The 26,958-nt window shown below is 41.5% G+C and overlaps 1 protein-coding gene and 1 long non-coding RNA gene across 6 annotated transcripts in view; one reads left to right on the plus strand and one right to left on the minus strand.

Annotated features, from left to right (window-relative positions):
* LOC127057826 (uncharacterized) overlaps positions 1 to 7,446 on the minus strand; it is a 41,029-nt gene extending 33,583 nt beyond the window's left edge. For both annotated transcript variants that reach the window (XR_007776184.1, XR_007776185.1), the window contains exon 1: positions 7,386 to 7,446. This is a non-coding gene — a long non-coding RNA (uncharacterized LOC127057826). The remainder of the gene's footprint in view (positions 1 to 7,385) is intronic.
* The window catches only part of MYO5C (myosin VC), a 62,212-nt gene continuing 42,648 nt past the window's right edge, over positions 7,395 to 26,958 (plus strand). For 3 of the 4 annotated variants that reach the window (XM_050966873.1, XM_050966876.1, XM_050966875.1), the window contains exons 1-9: positions 7,395 to 7,508; positions 17,043 to 17,153; positions 18,580 to 18,745; positions 19,070 to 19,214; positions 19,669 to 19,825; positions 21,913 to 22,056; positions 24,807 to 24,888; positions 25,818 to 25,925; positions 26,461 to 26,567. In XM_050966873.1, the coding sequence (XP_050822830.1) occupies positions 7,482 to 7,508; positions 17,043 to 17,153; positions 18,580 to 18,745; positions 19,070 to 19,214; positions 19,669 to 19,825; positions 21,913 to 22,056; positions 24,807 to 24,888; positions 25,818 to 25,925; positions 26,461 to 26,567 (1,047 nt within the window). In that variant the 5' untranslated portion in view covers positions 7,395 to 7,481. Of the gene's footprint in view, positions 7,509 to 17,042; positions 17,154 to 18,579; positions 18,746 to 19,069; positions 19,215 to 19,668; positions 19,826 to 21,912; positions 22,057 to 24,806; positions 24,889 to 25,817; positions 25,926 to 26,460; positions 26,568 to 26,958 lie in introns of those variants that run through there. The other variant, XM_050966874.1, reaches the window with a different exon arrangement.

A 26,958-nucleotide genomic window follows, 5' to 3' on the forward strand; every position in this document is an offset into this window, starting at 1 on the left:
TGCCACGTCCACAGGTCCAGCCAATCGTGGCTCCGGGCCAATGGGAGCTGCTGGAAGCGACATGGGCCAAGGGACGTACTGGCCGCCGCTTCCAGCTGCTCCCATTGGCCCGGAGCCGCAATTGGCCGGACCTGCGGACGCGGCAGGTAAACACACCGGCCCAGCCCGCCAGGGGCTTTCCCTACACAAGCGGCGACCCCTGTTTGAGAAACCCTGCTGTAGTCTGCCCCAGTGAGCAGGGGGTGGATGGTGACTGGCAGTAGCCACTGAGGCAAGGTGGGGATAGAAGGTTGGGGGTTCCCCTGGGTGGGGAAGACCAAGATTGTGGGTTACTGCTGGGGCAGAACCATGACACAGGGGCACTGGGGAGAGATACGAGAAGTAGCAAGTCAAAGTATTGGAAACAAATGGTTGCATGTAAAATAAAATCATAATATGCATTCTGGAACAGGGATCAGCAACCTTTGGCACGCGGCTCACCAGGGTAAGCACCTTGGTGGGTTGGGGCAGTTTGTTTACCTGCTGCGTCCGCAGGTTCGGCCAATCAAGGCTCCCACTGGCCACGCAGCTTCCATTGGCCTGGAGCAGCGAACCAAGGCCAGTGGGAGCTGCAATCGCCCAAACCTGTGGACGCAGCAGGTAAACAAACCGGCCTGGCCCACCAGGGTGCTTACCCTGGCAGGCCGTGTGCCAAAGGTTGCCGATCCCTGTTCTAGAACATACTCACTTAACTAATTATGGTCATGTCTCACATTGCTCATCAGCATTTCTCAGCCAGGTAGGCTGTGATCCCTTTTTCACAAAATAAGCTTGTCTCTGAAGTGCAAAATAGTATGTCTCTCCTTGAAATTCCAGATACATCAAAATAGTTTGATCTTTGTTCATAAACCAAGTCCCCTCCTGCTGTATGTTTCTTTCTATAGATATTTGCAATCTCTTTGTCAATTTTGTAACCTTGGTTAGTTGGTGGCCTCATATGCAGATAGACTTCCATTGTGAGCCACACAATGACCAGCTACAGAAAGAAGCGTTTACTTCCCTGTAGCGGGTGGTCACCTGCTGCGGCCTGGAGAGGGTCCAAGCCAGCCCTAGGGGAGGGCTGAGGCTGTGAGAAGCGGGTAGGCTGATGGGGAAGGCAGCCACAACTGGGGCCACACCCCAATCAGGTTGCAGCTAGCCCTATAAAAGGCCAGTGAGCCTAGAACTTAGGAGACTCCCTCTCTAGTTTTTGAGAGGGAAGGACCTAGCTGCCTGGGAGCTGAGCAGGGACTTGAGGTAGGGCAGTGCTGGGGGAAAGGCAAGAGAGGCTGGAGAGCTCCAGCTCAACAACCCCCTAGGCTGCAAGGCCTTGTGTGGGGCCTAAACCAGGTAGTGGAGTTGCAAAGGGGCAGCCCGGGGTTAGGCAGTGGCAGCAAGTTCTAACCCCGCATACCCCTTGCCAATGATGAGTGGCAATTACAGGCTGCATTCTGCCCCAGTGAGCGGGGGCTAAATGATGACTGGCAGTAGGTACTGAGGCAAGGTGGGATTAGGGGTTGGGGGTTCCCTGGGAGGAGAGATCCAGACACTGCAGGGATATTGCTAGGGCAGAACCCTCAGATAAAGGGGCACCGGGATCTGGGAGAGACATGGGGGGCCAGAGAGTAGGGATGACATCAGCCTGTAGAGGGTGCTCTGGAGCTGGAAAGCGAGCCAATTCCCAGACCTCATCAGGAGATGCTGCAGGGGTGAGTCCTGAATCACTACATTCCCCCATCTGAACAGAATCTATCACCTTCTAGTCACCTGTCTTAACGTATATACCTTAAAACCATAGTTTTCAGTATAGATACATAACTCCTTAAATACCATCCACACATATATTTTGCAAAGACTGTGATGACCAGTAAGCTACTGGCTTGTGGTAGAGACGTGCCACCCTTTGATAAATTATTATGCATATACCAGTCCCAGGGGATCCCTGTAAACCCCCCTTACACCGTTTATTCCATCTGCCAGTTAGCACCTGGATCACACCAACATCTGTATAGTTAGCTATATTCTGAGCTTTTGTTAATTTGTCACAACCTTAATACTGTATCTAAATTTGGGCTTTTGTATATTCAATTCCCTTGTTGGTTTAATAAAATGTAAGGAAAAACCCAAATTTAATTTTATAAAGAATGCAATTAACAAAATGTCTATTGTTATTGCTTATTTACATAGGAATGGTTTCCCTTGGTCATCTGGGCACCTTCAGAAAATCTATAACTTTTATTTTTTTTTTTGTACTAATAAAGATTTACCCAGGATAAACTGTTCCACTTGTTCCAATAGGTATTTTTTGAGGTACAAGACTACTGTATCTGTGTACAATACTTTTAAAAATCAGGGGGGTAAGTTACTGTACCAACTACAGACAACAGCTACATTTAATAATTCTATTTATTTTTAACACTAGAGAGAAGTATATGTTTTATTTCTTCATTTTGAGGGAGATTTTCAATACCACTGAAGAGAGATAAGTATCCAATGGTCATTTGTGCTTCAGAAAATCTCCCCTTTGAACCATTTGGCTTGAGCACTAAATGTAGTCACTGATAAATGTTTTAAATCCAAATTAAGGACACTGGATTCTATATACCAAGAGTGGGTTAATACACCATTTCACTGCCAACAAACAAAAAAGGAAATTCCCCAGTTACCAGACTCTCAGCCCAGAGCCCTTTGCCTATAGCTATGGCAGACTGAGCCAGCCTCCTTTGAGTGGACTGTACACATTAGTAGCTGTAAAGAACCAACTAACACCATGATGGAGAATGTTTATAAAGTCATTAATTTCCAAGCTAATACCTTGGAAAATGACATATTCAGAGCTTCTTTAATACAGCTGAGGTGTCCAAAAAATAATTCAGGGAGGAGACTGCTCTCCTCCTCTAGGGAAACCCTGCAATTGTAGCCCTGTTAAATACAGAACCAGCTTAGGCCTTGCCTAGACTGGGGATTTGCCCCAATTACAGCCACTGCTATAGCTGCACCAGCGCACCCCTTAGTACTGATAGAAAAAGCCACTATTTGTTCCCGTTGCTGGACTGTACGATGAGCTACTGGTGCAAATTGCTGCTTTCCTTGTCTGTCTTTGGGGCGCACACCAGTGCAGATACGTTGGTGCTTGGCCATAGCCTGAGAATTTGCCTCAATTCTAGCACAGCAGAGTAGACGGCAACTTAGCTACAGCGGTGTTTGATCAGGCACGAGTGGGCAACATCGTGCTCGAACAACATCGTGGGAGCAGCTGTGTGGACAGGCTCTGGCTGCTGGTTTTCCAGCCAAGTTTAGGGCCACTATGTTTACCCACAGTTTGAGCTAAAGCATGGGACTCTGGAGGTCAGCATGAGCGAGGTCAATCCATGTTAAACAATGTTTGCACACGGGTTCGAGGCTCAAAGACGCAGTTGTGTTGCACACTCAGTCTCTGGCCCTGCTCGGAGGCACATCCCCGGTGGGGGACACGGGATGGGGATGTGTGTGAAGCCGGATTGGTCTCTCTCCGGAGGGGGATGTGCGTGTGTGAGAAGGCCCCTGGGAGGGGTCAGGGAGGGGTGTGAAGCCGGATTGGTCTCTGTTGGGGCGGAGGGGGTGAAGGCCCCTGGGAGGGTTTGAGGCAGGTGTGAAGCCGGACTGGTCTCTGTCGGGGTGGTGAAGGCCCCTGGGAGGGGTCGGGGGGGTGAAGCCGGATTGGTCTCTGTCCAGAGGTGGGGGTGTGTGTGTGAAGGCCCCTGGGAGGGGTTAAGGGGGTGAAGCTGGATTGGTCTCTGTCTGGAGGAGGGGGTGAAAGCCCCTGGGAGGGGTCTCTGCAGTGATTTCCCTACACTCCCCTTGAATTTCCCCAACACTGCCCCCCAGTTCTGTGAACTAGTTACATGCCAAACTTGGTGTCTGAACTTTGCGACTTTGTCCTCACCCACAACTATTTTACATTTGGGGACAATATAAACCTTCAAGTCAGCAGCACTGCTATGGGTACCCGCATGGCCCCACAATATGCCAACATTTTTATGGCTGACTTAGAACAACGCTTCCTTAGCTCTCATTCCCCTAATGCCCCTTCCACACTGATGACATCTTCATCATCTGGACCCATGGAAAAGAAGCCCTTGAGGAATTCCACCATGACTTCAATAATTTCCATCTCATCATCGACCTCAGCCTAGACCAATCCACACAAGTGGTCCATTTCCTTGACACTACTGTGCTAATAAGCAAAGGTCACATAAACACCACCCTATACCGGAAACCTACTGACCGCTATACTTACCTACATGCCTCCAGTTTGTATCCAGGACACACCACATGATCCATTGTCTTCAGCCAAGCTCTAAGGTACCATTTGCTCCAATCCCTCAGACAGAGACAAACACCTACAAGATCTCTATCAAGCATTCTTAAAACTACAATACCCACCTGCTGAAGTGAAAAAACAGATTGACAGAGCCAGAAGAGTACCCAGAAGTCACCTACTCCAAGACAGGCCCAACAAAGAAAATAACAGAACCTTCATCCCCCCAACTAAAACCTCTCCAGCACATCGTCAAAGATCTACAACCTATCCTGAAGGATGATCCCTCACTCTCCCAGATCTTGGGAGACAGACCTGTCCTCGCTTACAGACAGCACCCCCAACCTGAAGCAAATACTCACCAGCAACCATACATCACAGAACAAAAACACTAACCCAGGAACCGTTCCTTGCAAGAAAGTCCAATGCCAACTCTGTCCACATATCTATTCAAGTGACACCATAATAGGACCTAATCACATCAGCCACGCCATCCTATCAATGTGATATATGCCATCACGTGCCAGCAATGCCCCTCTGTCTTGTACATTGGCCAAACCGGACAGTCTCTACACAATTTGGGAATTGGTCCTGCTTTGAGCAGGGAGTTGGACTAGATGATCTCTTGAGGTCCCTTCCAACCTTAATAATCTATGAAAAGAATAAATGGACACAAATCTGACATCAGGAATCATAACATTCAAAAACCAGTAGGAGAACACTTCAACATCTCTCCAGTCAGTAACAGATTTAAAGGTGGCAATTTTGCAACAGAAAAGCTTCAAAAACAGACTCCAGCGAGAAACTGCTGAACTTGAATTAATATGCAAACTAGATACAATCAATTTAGGCTTAAATAGAGACTGGGAATGGCTGAGCCATTGCACACATTGACTCTATTTCTCCATGTTAAGTATCCTCACACCTTCTTGTCAACTGTCTTAAATGGGTCATCTTGATTATCCCTACAAAAGTTTTTTTTTCTCCTGCTGATAATAGCTCATCTTAATTAATTAGCCTCTTAGAGTTGATTGGGCAACTCCCACCTTTTTATGTTCTCTGTACGTATATATATCTCCTCACTATATGTTCCATTCTATGCATCTGATGAAGTTGGCTGTAGCCCACGAAAGCTTATGCCCAAATAAATTTGTTAATCTCTAAGGTGCCACAAGTACTCCTGTTCTTTTTGCGGATACAGACTAACACGGCTGCTGCTGTGAAACCTGCTAGTTCTCGTGTTATATGAAGGATTAAATAACATTTCCTTATTCACTTTCTTCACACCAGTCAAGATTTTATAGACCTCTATCATATCCCCCCTTAGTCATCTCTTTTCTAAGCTGAAAATTCCCAGTCATTTTAATTTCTCCTCCTGTTTCATACCGCTAATCATTTTAGTTGCCCATCTCTGTACCTTTTCCATTTCCAATATATCTCTTTTGGGATGGGGTGACCAGATCTGCATGTAGTAGTCAAGGTGTACATACACCATGGATTTATATAGAGGCAATATGATATTTTCTGTCTTATTATCGATCTCTTTCTTAATGAGTCCCAACATTCTGTTTGCCTTTTTGACTGCCACTGTGCATTGAGTGGATGTTTCCAGAGAACTATCCACAATGACTCCAAGATCTCTTTCTTGAGTGTTAACAGCTAATTCAGACTCCTTCATTTTGTATGTATAATTGAGATTGTTTTCCAATGTGCATTATTTTGCATTTATCAACATTGAATTTAATCTGCCATTTTGCTGCCCAGTCACCCAGTTTTGTGAGATCCTTTTGTAACTCTTCGCAGTCTGCCTGGGACTTAACTATCTTAAATAGTTTTGTATCATCTGAAAATTTTGTCACCTCATTGTTTACCCATTTTTCCAGATCATTTATGAGTATGTTGAATAGTAATGGTCCCAGTACCAGCCCCTCAGGGATACCACCATTTAGCTCTCTACATTCTGAAAACTGATAATTTATTCCTACCCTTTGTTTTCCATATTTTAACCAGTTACTAATCCATGAGAGGACTTCCCTCTTATCCCATGATGGCTTACTTTTCAAAAGTCAATTTAAATTAAATACATTTAAAAAAAATTATATTGTTATGTGTTTTGGAATAACTTGCATTAGCCTTATGTTAAATTTGTATTATCTTAACAAAATATTTACTTTATTCAGATTTCTTTTATATATCTCATTGGCCCTCACACACCCCCTGTAAATTTCTAACACCCCCCCTAATTTCAATTCCTGGTTAAATTACGGGTCTCTGACGCGGGGAGGACCGGGGGGCTGTGAAGCCGGATTGGTCTCTGTCCCGAGAGGGGAGTGAAGGCCCCTGGGAGGGGGGTGGATGTGTGTGTGTGTGTGTGAAGCCGGATTGGTCTCTGTCCGGTGTGGGGGTGAAGGCCCCTAGGAGGGGTCTCTGGCGGGGTGTGTGTGTGTGAAGCCGGATTGGTCTCTGTCCGGGGGGTGGGGTGTGAAGGCCCCTGGGAGTGGTCTCTGGTGTGTGTGTGAGAAGCCGGATTGGGCTCTGTCTGTGGGGGTGAAGGCCCCTGGGAGGGGTCTCTGGCGGTGTGTGGGTGTGTGTGAAGCCGGATTGGGCTCTGGGGGGGGAGGTGCAGGCCCCTTGGAGGGGTCTCCGGCGGGGGGGGGGGGGTGAAGCCGGATTGGGCTCTGTCCGGGGGGGGGGGTGAAGGCCCCTTGGAGGGGTCTCCGGCGGGGGTGTGTGTGAAGCCGGATTGGTCTCTGTCCGGCGGGGGGGGAAGGCCCCTGCGAGGGGTCTCCGGCGGGGGGGGGTGGGTGAAGGCCTGTGCTGTGGGGGGGGAGGGAAATGTGTGTGAAACCGGATTGGTCTCTGTCTGGGGGGGGGGGGGTGTGAAGGCCCCTGCGAGGGGTCTCCGGCGGGGGGGGGTTGGGCTCTGTCCGGAGGGGGGGTGAAGGCCTGTGCTGGGGCGGGGGGAAATGTGTGTGAAACCGGATTGGTCTCTGTCCGGGGGGGTGAAGGCCCCTGGCGGCAGGTCCGGTGTAGGCTGGGCTCCACCCCGCTCGAGAGCGGGACACACCTGGCGCGGCGCTGCGGGCCGCCCCTGGGCCCGCCTGGGAGCTGCCAGCTGCGGAGCGAGCCCGGCTCCTTCCCCGAGGCGCGGAGCAGCGGCCCCATGGCGCTGGCCGAGCTCTACACGCAGGTGAGCCGGGCGGGTGTGAGGCGAGCGGGGCTGCGGGGGCCTTTGTCCGGCCGGGGCCACGCTGCCCCCGCCGCCCCGTCCCAGCGGGCCGGGGGAGGGAGATGCCGCTGCGCTCAGGGCAGGGACACCTGCCGCTCTGGGAATGGACGGAGGAAAAAAGTTTTTGGTGGGCAAGGGAAGCCGGGTGGTCCCTGGGCCGGGTTATACTTTGCCTCCGGAGTATGGGACTGGAGAGTAAATGCACAGCCTTGCCGACCCCCGTCCCTCAGAAATCGTGAGCCCAGCCCCCCAAAACCATGAGATTACCCCCCCCCACCTCTGGGGGCTTTGGAGCTGCCTTCTGGTTTTTGTACTCTACGCTTCACAGTTGTTACCTTTTCTCTGCAACCATGACAGCTGGAAAAGTAGGGGGAAATCCTGGCCCTTTTCAAGTCCATGGGAGTTTTCCCATTGACTTCAGTGGAACCAGAATTTCTTCCCTGCCCCTCACTCTACTAAATGAAAGCTAGGCTTCCCACATAATCACAGGACTCCAGGAACTGGGGCATTAAGACAAGCACCAGATATTGTGAGAGGCTGAATTTATAGTAGGCTGTTGAGATCTAAAAAAAAATGTTTATAGGAAAATATCATGGTTTTTCCAATCATGATTTTCACCCAAGAGATTGGTTTTAATAAGTAGCTATGATTTACTACTCTCCCAGGACTGAACAGGGCTAGTAAAATGCAGGTTTCTGTTATATCTATGGGTTATTTATTAAACTAAAATAAGGACACTGTCACTTTGAAAGGAGCTGATTCTCCTGCCTGGATGATTCTTCAGATCTGACTGCCTGCAGAATTGCTTTAATAAATAAACCAAAGATTTACACAATTGTGTAGAGCTTCAGCTAGGCAATAATAATGAAACAGAAGTGAAATGCTGTTGTGAATCATGAGACCTGGCTTCTGTTCCCAGTTCCTGACACTGAAGTGAGGTTAGGCAAGTCACTCCACTTCCCTATTCCTCCTCCCTTTCCCCATCCATAAGCATTATCCACCTTTAGATCAAGTGCTAAGTGTTTATTACCATTATGATCACTTTACAGTTTGCATACTGTGGGACGAGTTTTCAAGTCCAGTGAGTTTGCTTTGCCCTGGAGACAGAAAGCAGAGCAGAAATCCAGGGGATCCCGTTTTGTGAGGGATTCCCCTTGTATGGAGGAATCCTTGGGTGCAGCTCCTGGCTACCAGCGCATGAGCCATGGATGGCTATATCAGTAGCTGAGGACATTTTTACTTTAACCGTGTTTATTTACTTGTTACATTGTTAAAGTCAGAAAAGAATAAATAAGACTTAATATTTGGTGACCCATTTTTATATTATTCAGCTCTGAATACGCAGTCGGCGCTATAAAAGACCTAAAGAAAGAAATCTTAATCTAAAACACATCCATAAAACCCACTCCTACAAATGCTTAAGTACATGCTTAACTTTAAGCATGTGAGTAGTCGGTTTAGTAAAGCATGTGCATAAGTATATGTAAAATAAGATCAACAGCCATAGATAAGACAAGATGCAGTAGGAAACCCATGGAAGTTTTAACTTAGACTATTAAATCAATTTCTCACTCCCCTCACCCACTGATGTGATTCAGTATATTGAACTGGTAGAAGTAGTGCCTCTTTAGACATACCTAAAACATATTGTGTTAGTCTTTAGTTATATCCAAGACCAAGACACAATCTGGGAAAGTTGTACAAAATGATCGTACTTGCATTTGTTTTTTAAAAATATTATATAGAATTGATATTCTATGAACATATAGTTATATAGCAAAAAGTGAGGCAGCCAGACATGTACAGAAAATTTTAACATGACTAATGAGACAAAATACAATCAGCATCTAAGGAGCAGGATACGGGCTATATCAGTATACAGCTCTATAGGACACATAGGAATGCAATTAACATTTTTATGTAATTTGAAAAAGAAAAGTTAAGTTTTTGAACAATATTTCATCTCTTCTTGCTTCAATATAGAATAGAAGAAGAATTACGGATTTATTATTGCTTACTGCGGGAAGGGCATCTTTAGGTTAAAGACTGGCCAGAGATACTCATATATATAGTTCTGTATGTTTTTTAATTTGTTTGTTCAAATTAATGCAGTTCATTCCATGGGTATGCAGTTTGTTCCTCACATGAGAGAACTTTTTAAAAATAATCTATCAGATATCATAGATGTGAATTGAAGTAGGCTTTAAAATCCCTAAGTGGGTATCATGGAAAAGTACTTTTATTTGAAACTTTTGATATTGTATTTGGGGGAGTATGAGGCATTATTTATGCAGAAGTCCCAACAAGCTAAACTAGTCATTCACTCAATTCTGAAATAAGCAGCTTGAAATACAGAATATCCCTCTCACCTTTGGGGTAAACTTTGAATATAATTGGTCATTCATGAACTAAAGAGGAAATTTATTCTTCAAAATGTAAACTGAATTTTTTGTTTGTATAATTTACTTCCTGTTTTTTCCCCAGTCACTATAATGTCATGGTAAAGAATTTGTCTATTTAACTTTTTTCTTTAAATAACTAAGGTAAACACCATGTCTGTGTATTACTAACTTATAATCAAATATCTCTGTTCTGTCATAATACATAATGTCATTACAAGTTTAACTCTAGATGTCTGGCCTGACTATAATTATTCATCTTATTACTTGCACATAAGTAATTCTTTCTGAGTGGCTAAAATTCTTTTTGAGAAGCTAAAATAACACAATCTATTCTTGAATCCAGCATAGTGTCATACAGATGGGGGAAGACTGGGTGTAACTTTAAAGGAGAATAAGTAAACTCTCTGTGTTTACTTGTAAGGTAGGGTTCAATTAAATTGACCTTAAGCTGGCTGGTTACATTTACCAATGGAGGCACCTGGAACTGCTGGGACACTTTCTGAAGAATACTTTGGTCACATGCTTTTTTTGTTCTTTACATAAGCATAGTTTAGTTTCTCACATATGATCACGCTCAATCTAGGCTATGCAGTTTGATTATAATACTGTTGGTTTAGTTAAAATAATATTTATTGAAATGCTCTATTTTAGCATATGTAAATATGTATACAGTATCTTGAATACCCATGAAATCAACATATGTGACAACGATAAAAGTGAAAGTCTAACCTAGTATTTCAAGACAAGAAAATAGTTAACATTTCTTCTTCATATATATTATTAATCAACACCTTTTATTTGGGTATACAATATATCAGTAGTTTGATTTTGGGGTTATCTTTGATTGCTTAGGCAAAAATAATTTCACTACTATGGCGTGTAGTTGTTCAAGAAAGACTTCTGTGACTTTGCATATCTTAATAATATGCAAAATGTTCCTTATTTTGTGGGCATCACCAAACAGACTCATGAAGGGCATTGGAAGTTCGAAAGATGTTTGCTGAATGATATGTGTGGTACCATCAAGTTTTTCTTGATGATGGTTGCCAGAGATTAGATGCAGGGGGAAAAGGTGGTGGTATTTTTCTGACCTTCACCCCCAAAATAAACTCTGTCCATGCAAGTCACCAAAATAAGATGCTACTCGTGAGATTATGCAGATATTCAAAATATGGTAGGTTCCATGAGGCTCCTTGAGCTTACTCCCCCTTGAAAGGGATTGAATATGTCCATAAATTCTGGTAGGCTCCTGGGACACCACCTGATTAGAGGAAAAGGAGTAAATAGTGATATCTCCCAAACACCATCTCATTTGTGGCATCCATGTGACCCCCTCTCTCTCTCAAATGATAATCCCTGGGCATCTGAGATAACACTTCACTAAGATGAATGGGGCACCTCAGAGAACTATTTTTTCAGGTTCTCTGCAGACTTACCTCTGCTTTGTCTACACTCAGTTCACGTTATTGAGGTTTTCTTTGGCAGCATAAAAGCTAGACACTTACTTTTTTTTTTTTTTTTATAAATTAAAATTTTGATTCTGGAGAACAAGCTAGTGCCTTCAAAAAAGTGGCTGCACCACCTATGGTCTCATACCAGCTATTCCTGAGTCCTGGAAAGATGACTTGAAAAAGGGGAGAATTCAGACATGTTTTTCTATATCACATAGAAGCAAAAATGGTACAAAACCATTGTTCTAAAATCCTTTGTGGGTCACATTTTAGAGAGTATTCCCATTAGTGGTCTTTTGACAGCTCGGATGTCTCTAAAGCAGCTTGGAAGTAAGGATTCAGCCTGCATGGCTCTCCTGGGTGGGGGGGGTCAGTGCTACAGAAGAGGAGGAGAGAAAACGGGGACTTGAACCCACTGACAGTAGGAGACAATTGGCATGAGGAAGTGGGAACGAGGCAGCTGAGCACTACAGGTCTGTCACATCTTACGCTGGGGTTAAGTTCCACAGCGCATAAAGCGAAAAGCGTATATAGTCAAAATTACATTGAGTGTAATGACGGGCAGAATCGCCCGCACTACAGGTACAGTATTAAAATTGTTATTTTTCCTCTTTTTTGCCGACCACGTAAAGCTGAAATTGTGCATGTTAAATGTGCGTAAGATGCGACAGACCTGTATATCCAGAGTAGCAGAAGGAAAAATGTATCAGGGTGAAGTCTTGGTTCTATTAAAGTCAATGCAAGTTTTGTCATTGACTTCAGTGAGGCCAGGATTTCACTTCAGAGTCTCTGTGAATAACTCTTTAAAAAACAAGAACAAAAAATAATAGTGTGGTGATTGTTTCTGTGCACATGTTTCTCTTCTGGATACTCTGTCCAAAGAGGCACATGGGATGAAGCAGAGCAGGTCTGAGGGAAGATGAAGTGAAGAGCAAAGGGTGACAGTGATGTTTTCTGTCCTTTTTTTTTTTTTTTTTTCTTTTCTCAAAGGAAAAAATACTTATTAAAGACACAGAAATGTGCATTATGGCTGGGATTTTCCAGTGACCCTAAAGGAGTTATGATCTAGATCCCACTAAAATTTAATAGGAATTGGGGTCCTAACTCCCTTAGACACCTTTGCAAATACCAGCCTAAATACTTTATTAACGTTGCTTTTCCACGTAATCAGTTGCAGCAGTTGTCATAGGGATGTTATGTCATAATAAATTGGAAGAATAAAACTCTCTCTGTTAAGATGTAGTACACAATATGGAAAAAGATTTAGAAACCCTGCCTCAGGATTTTAAGAAAGATAAGGGAAGTCAACAAATGGTCTTAATCTGCACCACAAAATGGAAGCGATTTTAGCATATTTTTTAACAGAACACCCATTATTTGTTATGGTTCTATTTTTTATTTTTATTTACTGTTATATTAAGGGGATGTGGCAGAGAGAGGCCTTTTAGAAAGGGATGGTAGAAGAGACCATCGGGGGATGGGGAAGGCCTGACATTTTCTGGAAGTAAACCCTGATAGTGGATGTTAACAAGATTGTCAGCTGTGGTATTATTTCATTTTGAAGAGTGTGTTTTTGCTGTAAGTGCTAGAGCTGAGAATTTCAAAATGATTGCTACTGTTTTGAAGTCCATATCATATTGACAAATGAAGAGGTTCTTTAAAGGGCCATTTTCACGAAGTTGAAAATAATTATGAACCAAATCAGCTGAAAGGAAGAATTTAACCAAAAGTATGTGACTGATTGGAAATTGTTTAAGAACACTTTTCTAGATGCCCAAAATGCCACCATCTCACAATTGAGGAAGAAATCTGTGTTAGTGGTTTAAAAACTGGCCTGGTTTAGCGGGGAAGTGAAGCCAACTGAAAAAAGAAGGGTATTGATAAATTGGAGAGGATTCAGAGAAGAGCTACGCGAATGAATAAAAGATTAGAAAACGTCTTATAGTGATAGGCTCAAGGAGCTCAATCTGTTTATCTTAACAGAGAAAAAGTTAAGGGGTGACTTGAGTACAGTCTACCTACATGGAGAACAAATATTTGTTAATGAGTTCTTCAAACTAGCAGACAAAGGTATAATGTAAGCCACTGGCTGGAGGTTGAAGCTATACAAATTCAGACTGAAAATAAGGGATAAATTTTAACTGAAAATTAACCATTGGAACAATTTAACGAGGGTAGTGGTGGATTTTCCGTCACTGGCAATTTGAAAATAAAATTTGGATCTTTTTCTAAAGGTCTTCTCCAGGAATTGTTTTGGGGAAGTTCTAGATCTTGTGTTATACAGGTGGTCTGACTAGATCATCACAATGGTCCCTTCTGGCCTTGGAGTCTATGAATCTATTAATCGTTTCTGAATGTTAGTCTGATGCAGAATATGAATGCATCCTATCTTGTTATGCACAATAATACTTGTAGGAAGTATTACACATACAAAATCGTACTGTGTTCTCAATGTTATAAGGAGCAAGTTTCTAAAGTGCAAAAAAAAATTCCATTACATGAGTACTCCATTAAGGTGCAAGATCTGAATTCTAATATATGAAACTGTAAAGCCGATCTTTAAAACTCTCTTTGCTATAGGATTTTTTCTGTAATGGGTAAAATCTAGTCAGTGCTCAATTACTGAATACAAAAGTTTGAAAAGGAAAGTTTAGCAATTAGAAATGAATGATTTCAAATGTAATTAGCATTTCAAACTTTGGCATGTCCTTTTTGTTATCCTTCACTAATAAGTTGCTTGTTTGGTTCAGAAAATTATAGCAAGAACCCTGTTTTTTTTCTATAATTGGTAATTGTTCAGGATTTCATGTTGATTGATATAATTAGTCTGGGTAAATGGCATTTTCCCCTGCACTAGAACAGCCAGTCTGCATTCAGAATATCAAAGCCGTTAATCAGTGCTGTTCCTTATTCAAATTCATTCACTAGTATTGATTTTTCAACATTTGCATTGGTTTCCACTAGTGAAGTCTGATAGTCATCTATGGTGGCCTATTAAAATAAATGGTTATCCTGATATTATTTCTCTTTTTTAATGTGGCGAGGAGGATGGGTGCCCTTTAAAGGCAAAAGCACAGCACTAGGAAACAGGAGACCAGTCTGCTGCAGGACATAAATATAGGAGCTTCCATTGACTTCGATAGGAGTTTTATCCTGTGGCAGGAAAATAGGGCACCAAGATCCTATTTTTTGCCACTGCCACTTACCTTTTGAGAGACCTTAGGCTAGTTACTTAACCGTTCTGTGCCTCAGTTATCCCATCTGTGAAATGGGCACAATGTTCCCTATCCTATAGACATATTTTGAGGCTTCATTCTTTTAGTGTTTTGTGTTTGTAAAGTGCTTCAGGATCCTTGACTAGAAGACACTATGGAAGTGTGGATTACTATCATGATACTGTATTTCTTATGTCACTCGCAGAGTAGAAGTAGAGATTTGATTGTTTTGTCAGTGGTTAGTTTCAACTCTTGTCTGGTTTCACACATGTGATTTAGTTGCAGTAATCAGGTAACAGAATGCCTCTTAGTTTAAATGAATCAGCAGAGGAAGGCAGTAGTGCTGTAAAGAGAGAGTCACACAGAAGCAAATTTGTACAGAGATCATTTGTACAAAAGGACTTCTCACACATAATTTCTGTTCCCCGGTTGCTGTCAAAGAGATGTGCTAGTCTGTTGCTAGTTTTGCTTGTTCTTTCAGTGAAGTCATAATGCTGTTGTGGTTAACATCAGTCTGTTACTATGGAGATGACTATGGTGTCATAAACAAAGCATTATGACTTCACAGTAGGAAGAACAGATGGTCTGTGCTGGAGCAAACTCCAATATAAACAACAGATAATCAGGTCTTTGATAATTCTTTAAAGTGGCAGTGGAAATTTATTAAAAATGTAGAACGGCATTGGTTCTAAATGAAATTATCTAATAAATACAGTAGTTGAGAGAGACAGAGAGAGAATATACTCTATATTGATGGTAGCTGGACACACTCTTTCCACTTTTGTTATATAACTTAAGTTTTATACTTTTAAGTGAGTGTTTCTACGGGAACATCTGCACTGCTTTGCCCTTAGTCTCATGACTAAAGCATATTCAAGATATACAGGTATCACAGCAAGTTGTTAATACTTTGTACCTAAGTAGCAGTATTACTTTTGAGGAGCTGTGAACGCTTCAATAAACATTGTTTCACAACTCTTCTACAAAGAATTTTGTTCAGTTCTTTAAACATATAAAGACATCCAGTTCAGCAGCTCACATCAAGCGTAAGGTGCTTTTAGGGTAGAATGCTTTAGCTCAGGGGCTGAGCTAAAATCCCTAAAGTGTGAAAATTCCTGCTGAACCAGCTGGCCTTATGGGAGCTAGCTGGCTGGCTGGCTGTAAATAGGGAAACCATCCAGCAAGCTTTGAAGTCTGTCTTCAGGGGCCTGAGCGATTATTCTCTGGAGTTTGTTCTTAATCATATAAAAAGAAAAGTAACTGCATAGATATTTTCTTTTGCAAAATGTTTCCTAAGTTGAATCTCCCCTTACGTAGTTTTAAGGAAGTGATCATGTAAATCATACAGAATAAGACTCCTGGACTTGTGTAATACTTATGCATCCTCCTTAGAATTAGAGCTTCTGCAGTAAGCATGATTTTACTCTTTTCAGTGTCCTTAACTGAGAGTGCTCTGCTTCCTTCCTAACCTGAAACTCTGAGCCAGCACTTCTGAGATCTTTGGATAATTGAAGTTACATTGTGTATCTCTTTTACAAATACAATTAAAGCACAAGGCATTTGCCCATTGTAACGCAGTAAGTCCTTAGAGGAACCAAGAATAAAACCTAGGAGTCCTGCCTCCAAGTCCTGTATTTTAACTGTTAGATCACATTCAAAAAAAATCTGGAAAATGTATTTTTAAGATAGTCTGTTCCTTAAATAGCATTAGAGTTAATGACAGGTTTCAGAGTAGCAGCCATGTTAGTCTGTATCCGCAAAAAGAACAAGAGTACTTGTGGCACCTTAGAGACTAAAAAATTTATTTCAGCCTGAGCATTCGTGAGCTGCAGCTCACTTCTTCAGATGCACAGAATGGAACACACAGACAGGAGATATTTATACATACAGAGAACATGAAAAGGTGGAAGTATGCATACCAACAGGAAGAGTCTAATCAATTGAGATGAGCTATCATCAGCAGGGGAAAAAAAAACTTTTGAAGTGATAATTAAGATAACCCATAGAAGGTGTAAGGAGAACTTAACATAGGGAAATAGATTCAGTTAGTGTAATGACCCAGCCATTCCCAGTCTCTGTTAAGGCCTGAGTTAATTGTCTAATTTGCATATTAATTCGAGTTCAGCAGTCTCTCTTTGGAATCTGTTTTTGAAGTTTTTTTGTTGCAAAACTGCCACCTTCAAGTCTGTCACTGAGTGGGTAGAGAGGTTGAAGTGTTCTCCCACTGGTTTTTGAATGTTATGATTCCTGATGTCAGATTTGTGTCAATTTATTCTTTTGCGAAGAGACTGTCCGGTTTGGCCAATGTACATGGCAGAGAGGCATTGCTGGCGCATGATGGCATATATCACGTTGGTAGATGTGCAGGTGAACGAACCCCTGATGATGTGATCTTATGTTAATGCTTATCTTATTCTGCTGTTGTAGTACAACAGGGTTTGGATCCCTGACAACGAAGAAGTTTGGCAGTCTGCTGAAATCACAAAGAACTACAGAACAGGAGACCATGTGCTTCACCTACTATTAGAAGATGGAACTGTAAGAAAAAAATAGACATAGTTATTTCAATTTTTAATGAGATGCTGGATTAGATCACTGGTCTGTGTAGTCCAGTATGTTGTTTCTGACTGCGGCCAGTACGATGTTCTTGATTTTCTTGCAATCTTAGGATTTTCTAGCCATTAAAACTTTACAGTAAGTAGCAATCCCAAAAAAATGTAAAGAGCTTAATTTTAGCATCGAGTGCTTGTCAGTATATGCCCCATTGCACTGACAAGGGAAAAAGGAACTATGCCAATTATGGTGTTAGCTGAGGAGCTTGTCCATAATTTTTTTGTAAACTCATTGCTTTAGTGTATGATTTGTAGTACACATACAGCAGAACCACACTGTTATGAACTGCTAATTTGTGACACTACTTTTTTCCAAAATACAAAGTGAACACCTCCCTAGCCTGAGAATGTTATTGTATGTTTCTCTGATTGTCTGAGGTGCAAAGATAGAGCTGGGAGTGAAGCTCTTTGTAAGTTGTTTTACTGCACCCATCGCCTTGGTATCTGTGCAGCTTACAAATTTGTTTGTGAACACAAGAAGATTACTATGTTTTTCTTTCCTTTCCCCATTTTATAAGGACTACTTTTTAAAAATTGTGATATAAGATGAATTATTGAGGGAAATATAGGTCAGAAAAGTGGGGGGGTTACATTTTTTTCAAAGGGCAGTGAGGACCAGGGTTATTCTGAGCTCTTTGAGAAGCACATTCCACAATCATGAGCCAGTTGCCTCTCTTGCACACACATGTCACTCTTCAGGATAACAGTTCCATTGTTCCAATAGAAGGTAGCTGTCATGCAGGGACATGATCATATAGAACCAGGGCCTTTCTTGTGTTATTTGGGTCAATCCCACAGAGGACTTTGAAGATTAGGGCCCAGATTTTTTAGGACTTAGTGGGGAACGAAAAGGTAACTTTATCTCATCTTTATGTTCCCCACCTAGTCAAAGGTTTGTGATAAGCTAGAACTGTCTTTAGAAGCTAACTTAAGACCAGCTTCCTGTAAGACCATAGGCCATTCCAGCACCTGGGACAGCTGGGCAAAAGACACTCCGGCTACACTCATGCTCCCTAAATTGTGTTTAAACTACTGCAGAGTTTTTATGTTTAAATTAAACCTCTCATTCTCTGTATTGATTGAAGAGGCTTCATGTAAAAAAAAACTTGATATGTTTCAGTACAATATATTCGAGAGAGGGGAAATAAATCTTTATTTTTATGAGACATTGAGGGGCCCCACCTTGCATTCCTTGTACACTAAAATGACCATGGATGTCATTGGAAGTTAACTGGTGTTCATGGAATGCAAGATCAGATACTGATCCATCATCCATGCAACAGTTAAGACAAAGGTAGCCAAAAAGTTCAATATGTAATTACACATGCGTTTCATGTAATTTGTATTGTCAGGAATTGAATTACCCTGTTGATCCAGCACCTTTGCCACCTCTACGAAATCCTGACATACTTGTTGGTGAAAATGACCTCACAGCACTTAGCTATCTCCATGAACCTGCTGTTCTACACAATCTTAAAGTTCGTTTTGTGGAGTCAAAACTTATCTACACTTATAGTGGTATGTAAAGACACCCAGGGTTTCAGATAAATGATTAAACTAAAATTTTAAAAAGTTTAAATCTTTGCTGCTGAAAGTGCAATAGGATCAGAATTGTGTTTTCCTGAAATCTGTTAATTAAGTTTCTTGAAGCCAGAGTGATTTATGCATGAGTAAGGACTGATCCCATGATCAGGCCTCTGTGTAGTGATTAGTTCAGATAGGAATACTTTTACTACGCAGCAATTTAGTTGTGGTTACTAGTTTTCAATACCTTACCTTTTGTTAGGTATTGTAGAAAATGAGGATGATACATCTGACTTTGTACTGTTTATTTTTTCATAGGAATCATTTTGGTTGCAATGAACCCCTATAAACAGTTGCCAATATATGGGGATGCCATTATCCATGCATATAGTGGGCAGAACATGGGGGATATGGATCCACATATATTTGCTGTGGCAGAAGAGGCTTACAAACAAATGGCAAGGTACTATATGTTTTCATTGTTTAACAGTTGTTTCTTCTAAAATATAATTTAGAAATCTCGTGGCAAATACTATTATTTTGTTACATTAATTGACTTTTGTTTTGTAAATGTCCAAGCAGCTAAGATTCCTTTTGTCTGGATAATTTCAAGCAGCCCACCCTGAAAGAGAAGAGAACCTTGTAACCTCTGCGGAGAGGTGCTGAAGGGTAAAGAGTTTCTGGAACTTACACCCCCTTCTTAATACCTGTCACGGGAAAAGGACAGAGGTGGTCCTATCTCAGTGATTTGTGTTGACTACAGCCTGCAGGGGACAAACAAAACAGGAGCGGCCAAAAGACCAAGGAGAAGATGAAAGCTGGCAGTGGTGCTGGTCACAATAACATTTACTCCAGGCATATATATATTTTTAGACTAGCAAGATATTTAAAATCTCCTTCTTATCGTTCTGTTTTAGAAACAACAGGAATCAATCTGTTATAGTCAGTGGAGAATCAGGAGCTGGAAAAACTGTGTCTGCTAGATATGCTATGAGATATTTTGCCACAGTCAGTAAGTCAAACAGCAATGCGCATGTGGAGGATAAAGTACTGGCATCCAATCCAATAACAGAGGTAAATTTAAGGATGTATAAGTAAAGGGGCTTTATGTTCATTAAAGGCTGAATCCTGAAAGCTGCTGAGCTCCTATGGTAGAAGTCAATGAGCATTCCAGGTATTCAAGTAACTCTTAGTAAATTACATGCATTTTAAGAGCCCAGTTCTGTGACATGCTCTGCTACATCAAAAATATTCAATGTTGTCATAAACAGATAGCTAAGGGTTAATGTTCTTTTACCTGTAAAGGGTTAACAAAGGGAACCAAACACCTGACCAGAGGACCAATCAGGAAACAAGACTTTTTCAAATCTGGGTGGAGGGAAGTTTTGAGTGTGAGTTCTTTGTTCTTTGTCTTGGTTCGGTGACCCTCTCGGCTCTGAGAGTGATCTTTCTATCTCCAGGCTTTCTAATCTTCTGTTTCCAAGTTGTAAGTACAAGGATAGTAAGACAATAGGTTTATATATTTTTTTTTTTGTATTTACATGTGTGTAGTTGCTGGAATGTGTTAAATTGTATTCTTTTTGGATAAGGCTGTTTATTCATTTTTTCCTTTAAGCAATTGACCCTGTATATTGTCACCTTGATACAGAGACCAAATTTATGTCCTTTTCTTTCTTTTTATATAAAGCTTTCTTTTTAAGACCTGTTTGAGTGTTTTTCACTGGTTAAGGCTAAGAAACAAAGGGAGGGGGAAAATCTCTTTGTGTTAGATTTACTAAGCCTGACTTTGCATACCCTCTGGGTGAGGGGGGAGAGAGATTTGATCTCTTGGTACTTGTGTTTCAAGGACTTGAAGCAGGGAGGGTGGAATCCCTTTGTTTAGATTCACGGAGCTTGAATCTGTATCTCTCTCCAGGAACCCAGGGAGGGAACACATGGAGGGGAAGAGGGAGAAGGGAAGTGGGTTATTTCCCTTTGTGGTGAGACTCAGGGCATCTGAGTCTTGGGGGTTCCCCAGGGAAGGTTTTGGGGAGACCAGAGTGAGCCAGACACTGGAATTCTGGCTGGTGGCAGTGATATCAGATCCAAGTTGGTAATTAAGTTTGGAGGTTTCATGCTAGCTTCTCATGTTCTCAACTCTAAGGTGCAGATCTGAGTAGGACAGTTATGACAGACGTATATGTGCACTTTTTTCCATGTCACAAATGTTTAATTTTCTTGCATATGTGAAGTATTGAGTATAATGTATACAACTATCCAGTGGGCTATACTTATTGTTTTATTGCAGTTTTGTGCTGTCACACTTTTCATGTCACCATCTTCTCCTTTAACCACTTTTTCAAAAACGAAATTCCTTCTTTTCTGACTGGAACCATCTGTAATAACTTGGCAACAACACTATCTAATGTGGGCGTTAATGTATAATTGTAGGTGATCTTGAACTCAGTCTAGGTGATGGCAGATAAAAGTCCATATTAAGTCATCCAAATCACAGGTCTGATTTTTCGGAAGTTCTGAGCACCCACATCTCTCTTTAATTTCTGAGTGAGACTAGAATCTCAACACCTCTGAAAATCTGGCCACTTTATTTAGGTTCTATATTTTGGAATCCAAACTTGAAAATGTTTGCCTTTATCTTTATGTATATTTGAAATGTAAATTTTCAAATCGACACACACACACACGGTCACAAAGAACTTTTGAAAAATAAACAAATGTTTGTATATTGCAGTATGTGGGGGTTGTGTTATTATTTTGTCTGCAACAGCAGGAAAGATTCTTGGATATATGGTTACAGTAGGAAAAGTAGTGGGTGGTTTGTAGTTGTGGATAGAAAAAGGTTGAGACTCCCAATCCACAAGGGAGACTTATTTTAATGCTTAGTTTGTATAGAATTGCATTTAATATATGCATGTTACATTATTTGTCTAGAGACTCTGAGCCTAATTTCCAGACTTGGGCCTCATAATAGAACATCTAAATCTCATCTCTGGATGTTCGGATTGATCATTAGGCACATAAAACTTTGGACATGTTATGCATCTAAGTCATGTTTTGAGAGAGTTACTCTTCTTTAATGTTCACATTTGAAAACTGGACAGCATGAATGATTCCATTGACACAAACTGTTTGGGCATTAAAGAGGTTCACCATGTTCATAGGCTGTAGGCAATGCGAAAACCACACGCAACGATAATAGCAGTCGATTCGGGAAGTACACTGAAATCAGTTTTGATCAGAGACACCAAATCATTGGAGCCAACATGAGGACGTACCTGCTTGAGAAATCCAGAGTTGTCTTTCAGGTAAGTGAAATAAAGTTTAAAAAGCCAACTTCGTTGAAATCGCTGTTGTACAACTCTTTTAACTTTGTTAGCATTATACTAAAAGAGGTGAGTGAAGTATTGCATAATTTGTATTAATCTTAGTGTATACCTTTTTTGTTTGGAATCAGAGACCTATGTTTTTTATATAATACACACACACACACACACACACACACACACACACACACACACACACACACACACACACACACACACACACACACACACACACACACACACACACACACACACACCATATATACTTGTTCATTAGCCGGTTTGTTTATAAGCTGACCCCCAAGATGGTTAGGTAAAAATAGCAAAAATTGTATGACCCTTTCATAAGCTGACCCTATATTTCAGGGTTTGGCCGACTTTGGCTCCTGATCCATTAGGGTAAGCTGCTAGTGGTCCTGGCCTTTTTGTTTACCTGGAGCGTTCACAGGCACGGAGCCCTTCAGCTCCCAGTGTCCGCGGTTTGTCGTTCCCAGCCAATGGGAGCCACTTCCCACAGCTCCCACTGGCTAGGAACGGCGAACCATGGTCACAGGGAGCCAAGGGACTCCATGCCTGCAGATGCTCCAGGTAAACAAAACGACAATGTATTAGATATTCAATTCAATGATTCCATAGAGTTTTTAAAATCATCAAATTTTGGTGTAGACCGGTTTATAAGCCAACCACCACTCTTTGATGTGTCACTTTTTTACCAAAAATATTTGGCTTATGAATGAATATATATGGCATATTTCTTCTCTGCTTACACCATATGGAGGAGAGCAGAAAGGCTCTGATCTCACAGGGAAAAAAATTAGTGAGACATTATGTTCCCACCAATATCCCCACACTGTTGTTTTTTTCCCTCTCCAAGCCACAAAAATATGTCTGCTCCATGCGGCCAAGATGGGGCAGGGCCAAGGGAGGAGGAGGAGGAGGAGGAGTTAGGGGATCAACTGCTCTGTGCAGGGCATTAAGCCCCATTGCCCAGAGAGGCCATTTTGAGTCTTTCCTAATAGTGGCATAAAAATGAGAATTTACTACGTGGCTTGTGTGGATTTTGAAATTCTATATTTCAGATTGTTGTTTAGAGCTGACTCTTGCGAGAGAAGGAATGAATGTACATGGGCTGTGTTGTATTTGTATTGTTTAAGAAACAATGTTCAGGATATCAGAATACACAGTGGAAATGAAGCTGAGGCATTTGAAAATTTTCCTGCAGGTTTACTTAACTGAAATTAAGATTATTCCTTTTGTTCAGTTAGTTTAGATGCCACAGCAAACCGTAATGTAACTTATTTTCCCCTAGCAAAACCTGTGTTGCTTCATTCTCAGATTTCAAGTTCTCACACTGGAGACTTGGCTAGATTAAGTCACTTATTTGAACAGGTTTAAGTGGAAGATGAAAGTAGATACTTTAAACCCTCTCAAGTACTGTGGCGATGAGCTATCTAAATACTTAGACTGCTCTCTAAACTGAATAATTTGAGCACTGTCCAAGCTACAACAATGTTAGAAAACTTCTATCCAAAATGAGATTTTGGCAACTTGGTTAGCAAAACTTCCACTTCCCACTTTGGGAAGCCATGTTGTTTGTTCAGGGTGGCATAATCAATTGAAATTCTTCTCTTATAATAAAAGTTAGATATAAGTGAACAAAGATCTCATTAATTTTAGATGCCTTAAATGATCTGATGGATTTTTTTTTTTATTTGCCCTGATAAAGCCAGAAGCACATTGGAAACAAACTTTTTTCAGTAACACATAATAGGTGACAGGTTTCAGAGTGGTAGCCGTGGAAAATACAGGAGCAGGTATTTTCCACTTCATGCATCTGATGAAGTGGGTTCTAGCCCACGAAAGCTTATGCCCAAATAAATGTGTTAGTCTCTGAGGTGCCACAGGGACTCCTTGTTTTACATGATAGGTGAAATCCTTTCAAGGTTAAATTAACAAAACAGGTTGTGGTTAACACTAAACTTTGAGATGCAAAAATTGTATCATTGTGGAATCTTATTTAACCTATTTTTCTAAGGCTCTGATCCTGCAAACACTTATGAATATATTTCACCTCTCTCTGATATATGTAACGTTAAATGTGTGTTTTATGTGTTTGCAGGATCAGGGCCTAATTATGTGTCAGTCGTTATTGTATTGTGAAATAATGGTGCTAAAATAGAATGGAAAATATCTGGTGGTTGGTTAGTTTTTTTTTCTTGTTTTTTGTTCTGTTTTTTACAAAAACACACAACAAAATGTTGTACTGCTTGCTTGTAGTTATGTTTATAACTTCTCAGATATTCAGAACAGCTACCTCTGTACATCTGTTATCTAACAGATGGTTATTAAAAATAGTTTTGAGAGCTTTCCACTTTCCGTGAATAGTGTTTGTTAGCGCTCCCAAAGGAAGCAGTGTACATTGCTATATTTGCCAGCCCTTGTTAGTTTTTTAACTGACTCAATTATTAAATTAACAGTTTTGGCAAGGAACTCTGTACACCGACATGGGCTTTGGAGAGGAAGCGCACTTGGTTTTGTCACAGCCAAGGCGCTTGCTGAATTTAAAAACATGTCCGTTTTAGCATAGACAATGTTTGACTCAAACTAGATTGCAATAGAATTTACACTTTGGATAATCATTCACTCTTCTACAATTATAGTCAAATACCAAATGTTTTCCGTGTTTATTTTTCTTTCTCCAGTATCATGGTTTTCTTTTCTTTCATTTGCAGTCAGAGAATGAACGAAATTACCACATATTCTACCAGCTGTGTGCTTCTGCTCTGCAACCAGAATTTAAGCATCTTAAATTGGGTGTGTCTCAAGAAAGTAAACTATTCTTCACCTTTGCAGTGTTACATTTTGAGGGTAGGATTTTCAAGAGCCCTAAGTGTCTTAGAGCACAAATCTTATTGACTTTCAGTGGGACCTGTGCAGCGTGATGTCCACACCGCAATAAAAGTCCCATGACATATGACTGCAGCTGGCCTGTGTCAGCTGTCTTAGGCTCATGGGCCTCCTACTCCATGGTTATAAAATTGCAGTGTAGACGTTTGGGCTCAGGCTAGAGCCTGCGACTTCATGAGAGGGGTGAGTCTCAGGGCCCAGGCACTGCAATTTTTAGCCCCACAGCCTGAGCCCCGTGAACCTGAATCAGCTGACCCAGGTTCTGAGACTTGGTGCCACGGGTTTTTCATCGCAGAGTAGACCTACTCTAAGTTGCCTAGGGTTTGAGCCTTCTTACTGTAGTCAGTGGCAGAGTTTTTCCAGTACCTTTAGAGGTGCAGGATCAGGTTCTTAGGGGTCTTTGAAAATCACACTCTTAACACTTTATTTAGTGAATATGCTTGTGAATGATTTCATATTGACAGTCCTGGGGAGTGAAGGCTTCTTTATTTGTTCACAGAGCAACGACATGGTAAAAGCTCCATGTGCGCTTAAACTGCAATCTGGAGACCCAGCCTCAAGCATAAAATGGTAGTTCATCTCCCTACCAATCAATCCTTCGCCCTCTGTTAGATTTCCAAAAGGGGTGCCGGTTAGTGTCAGTTGTACTGGTTTTGTTATGTGGATTCCTGTTTGTTTCGGAAGTACACTAAGACTAGGAGCTCATTTTAGAAGAACTATCAGATGGCAAGAGCTTTCACTCCATTTTCATTCATATCTACTGACTTATTGATGAAAGACTCTCTGTCCCACTACCAAGTACATTAATTGTTATAAGTTTTACTTTTCATCTGTAGGGCATGCAGAAGAATTTAATTATACAAGAATGGGCGGCAACACTGTTATCGAAGGAGTCGATGACAGAGCAGATATGATGGAGACCCAGAAGACATTTACTCTACTAGGTAAATGAGAATACTTGGCAACACATGTTGATAAATTTAGCAAAGTGAGCTTGGCTCTGAAATGACCAATGACAAACAAGTTTGTGAAAAAAAACTAGGGAGTATATGTAGTAGTTACCTGCGGAATTTGTTTGTGGCAGTGCTGTTTTGCTATTTGCTTTGATGGGACTTGGCAACATCAACTGGCTATTAGCAATTGGTCTTCATTGTTAGTGGTATAAATTACTGAGAGCTAGAGTCTGACTAGGCCTCAGGCTGGCATGCAGTGGAGGAAAGGGAGTAAGGAATCTTCCTACCCTCTTGTGTGATCTATCGAAGGGCAAAGCGTAACTGTCCCTGCAGCACCCTAATTACTTCTCTGGGGATGGGGAGGGCAGATTTGTAGCTCTGCACAGCAGGCAGCAGTGTCTTCACCAAGTCCTTATAGGATCGCTAATAATTATATACAGTATTGCAAGTATTCCTAGATTATGCTTTTTATTAATGGATGTTTTTATTGCTTTGAGTATTTCAAATAAATAGGGATTTTTTTAAGGTCTGAAGGAGGATTTTCAGATGGATGTTTTTAAAATACTGGCGGCCATCCTACACTTAGGCAATGTGCAAATGACAGCTGTTGGTGATGAAAAATCTTCAGTCAGTGTAAGACATTCGCTCATTCAAATATTTGAATAATTGTATTTTTTTTTTTTATTTGGTGGGTCAGTGCCAGTCCTTTCGTATCTTCCCCAGCTACCTGTCAGGTCCTTCCTTTATCTCTGGGTTACAGGCTGTCTTGGAACATCCTACTATGTGAGCTTTCTTTGCCAAGACTCTGTGTAAAAAAGACTTTGGTCTCAAGTGTGGGGTGCATAAAGCAGCCATAAACTGGGCAAACTAAGGCCACTTTGGGATTCCTCCTGCCTAGCAGAATCCTCAGCTGGTATAGAAGCATGATGGTGGTGATTATGCCACCCCCCTTCCTCACTCATGGCATAAAGGGGCTGAGCAAAGGAATTGTGTGTGGCTGAGATGTCCCTGCATCCAACTGATC

The sequence above is a fragment of the Gopherus flavomarginatus genome, chromosome 9 (assembly GCF_025201925.1).
Source record: "Gopherus flavomarginatus isolate rGopFla2 chromosome 9, rGopFla2.mat.asm, whole genome shotgun sequence".
Classification (NCBI taxonomy): Eukaryota; Metazoa; Chordata; order Testudines; family Testudinidae; genus Gopherus; species Gopherus flavomarginatus.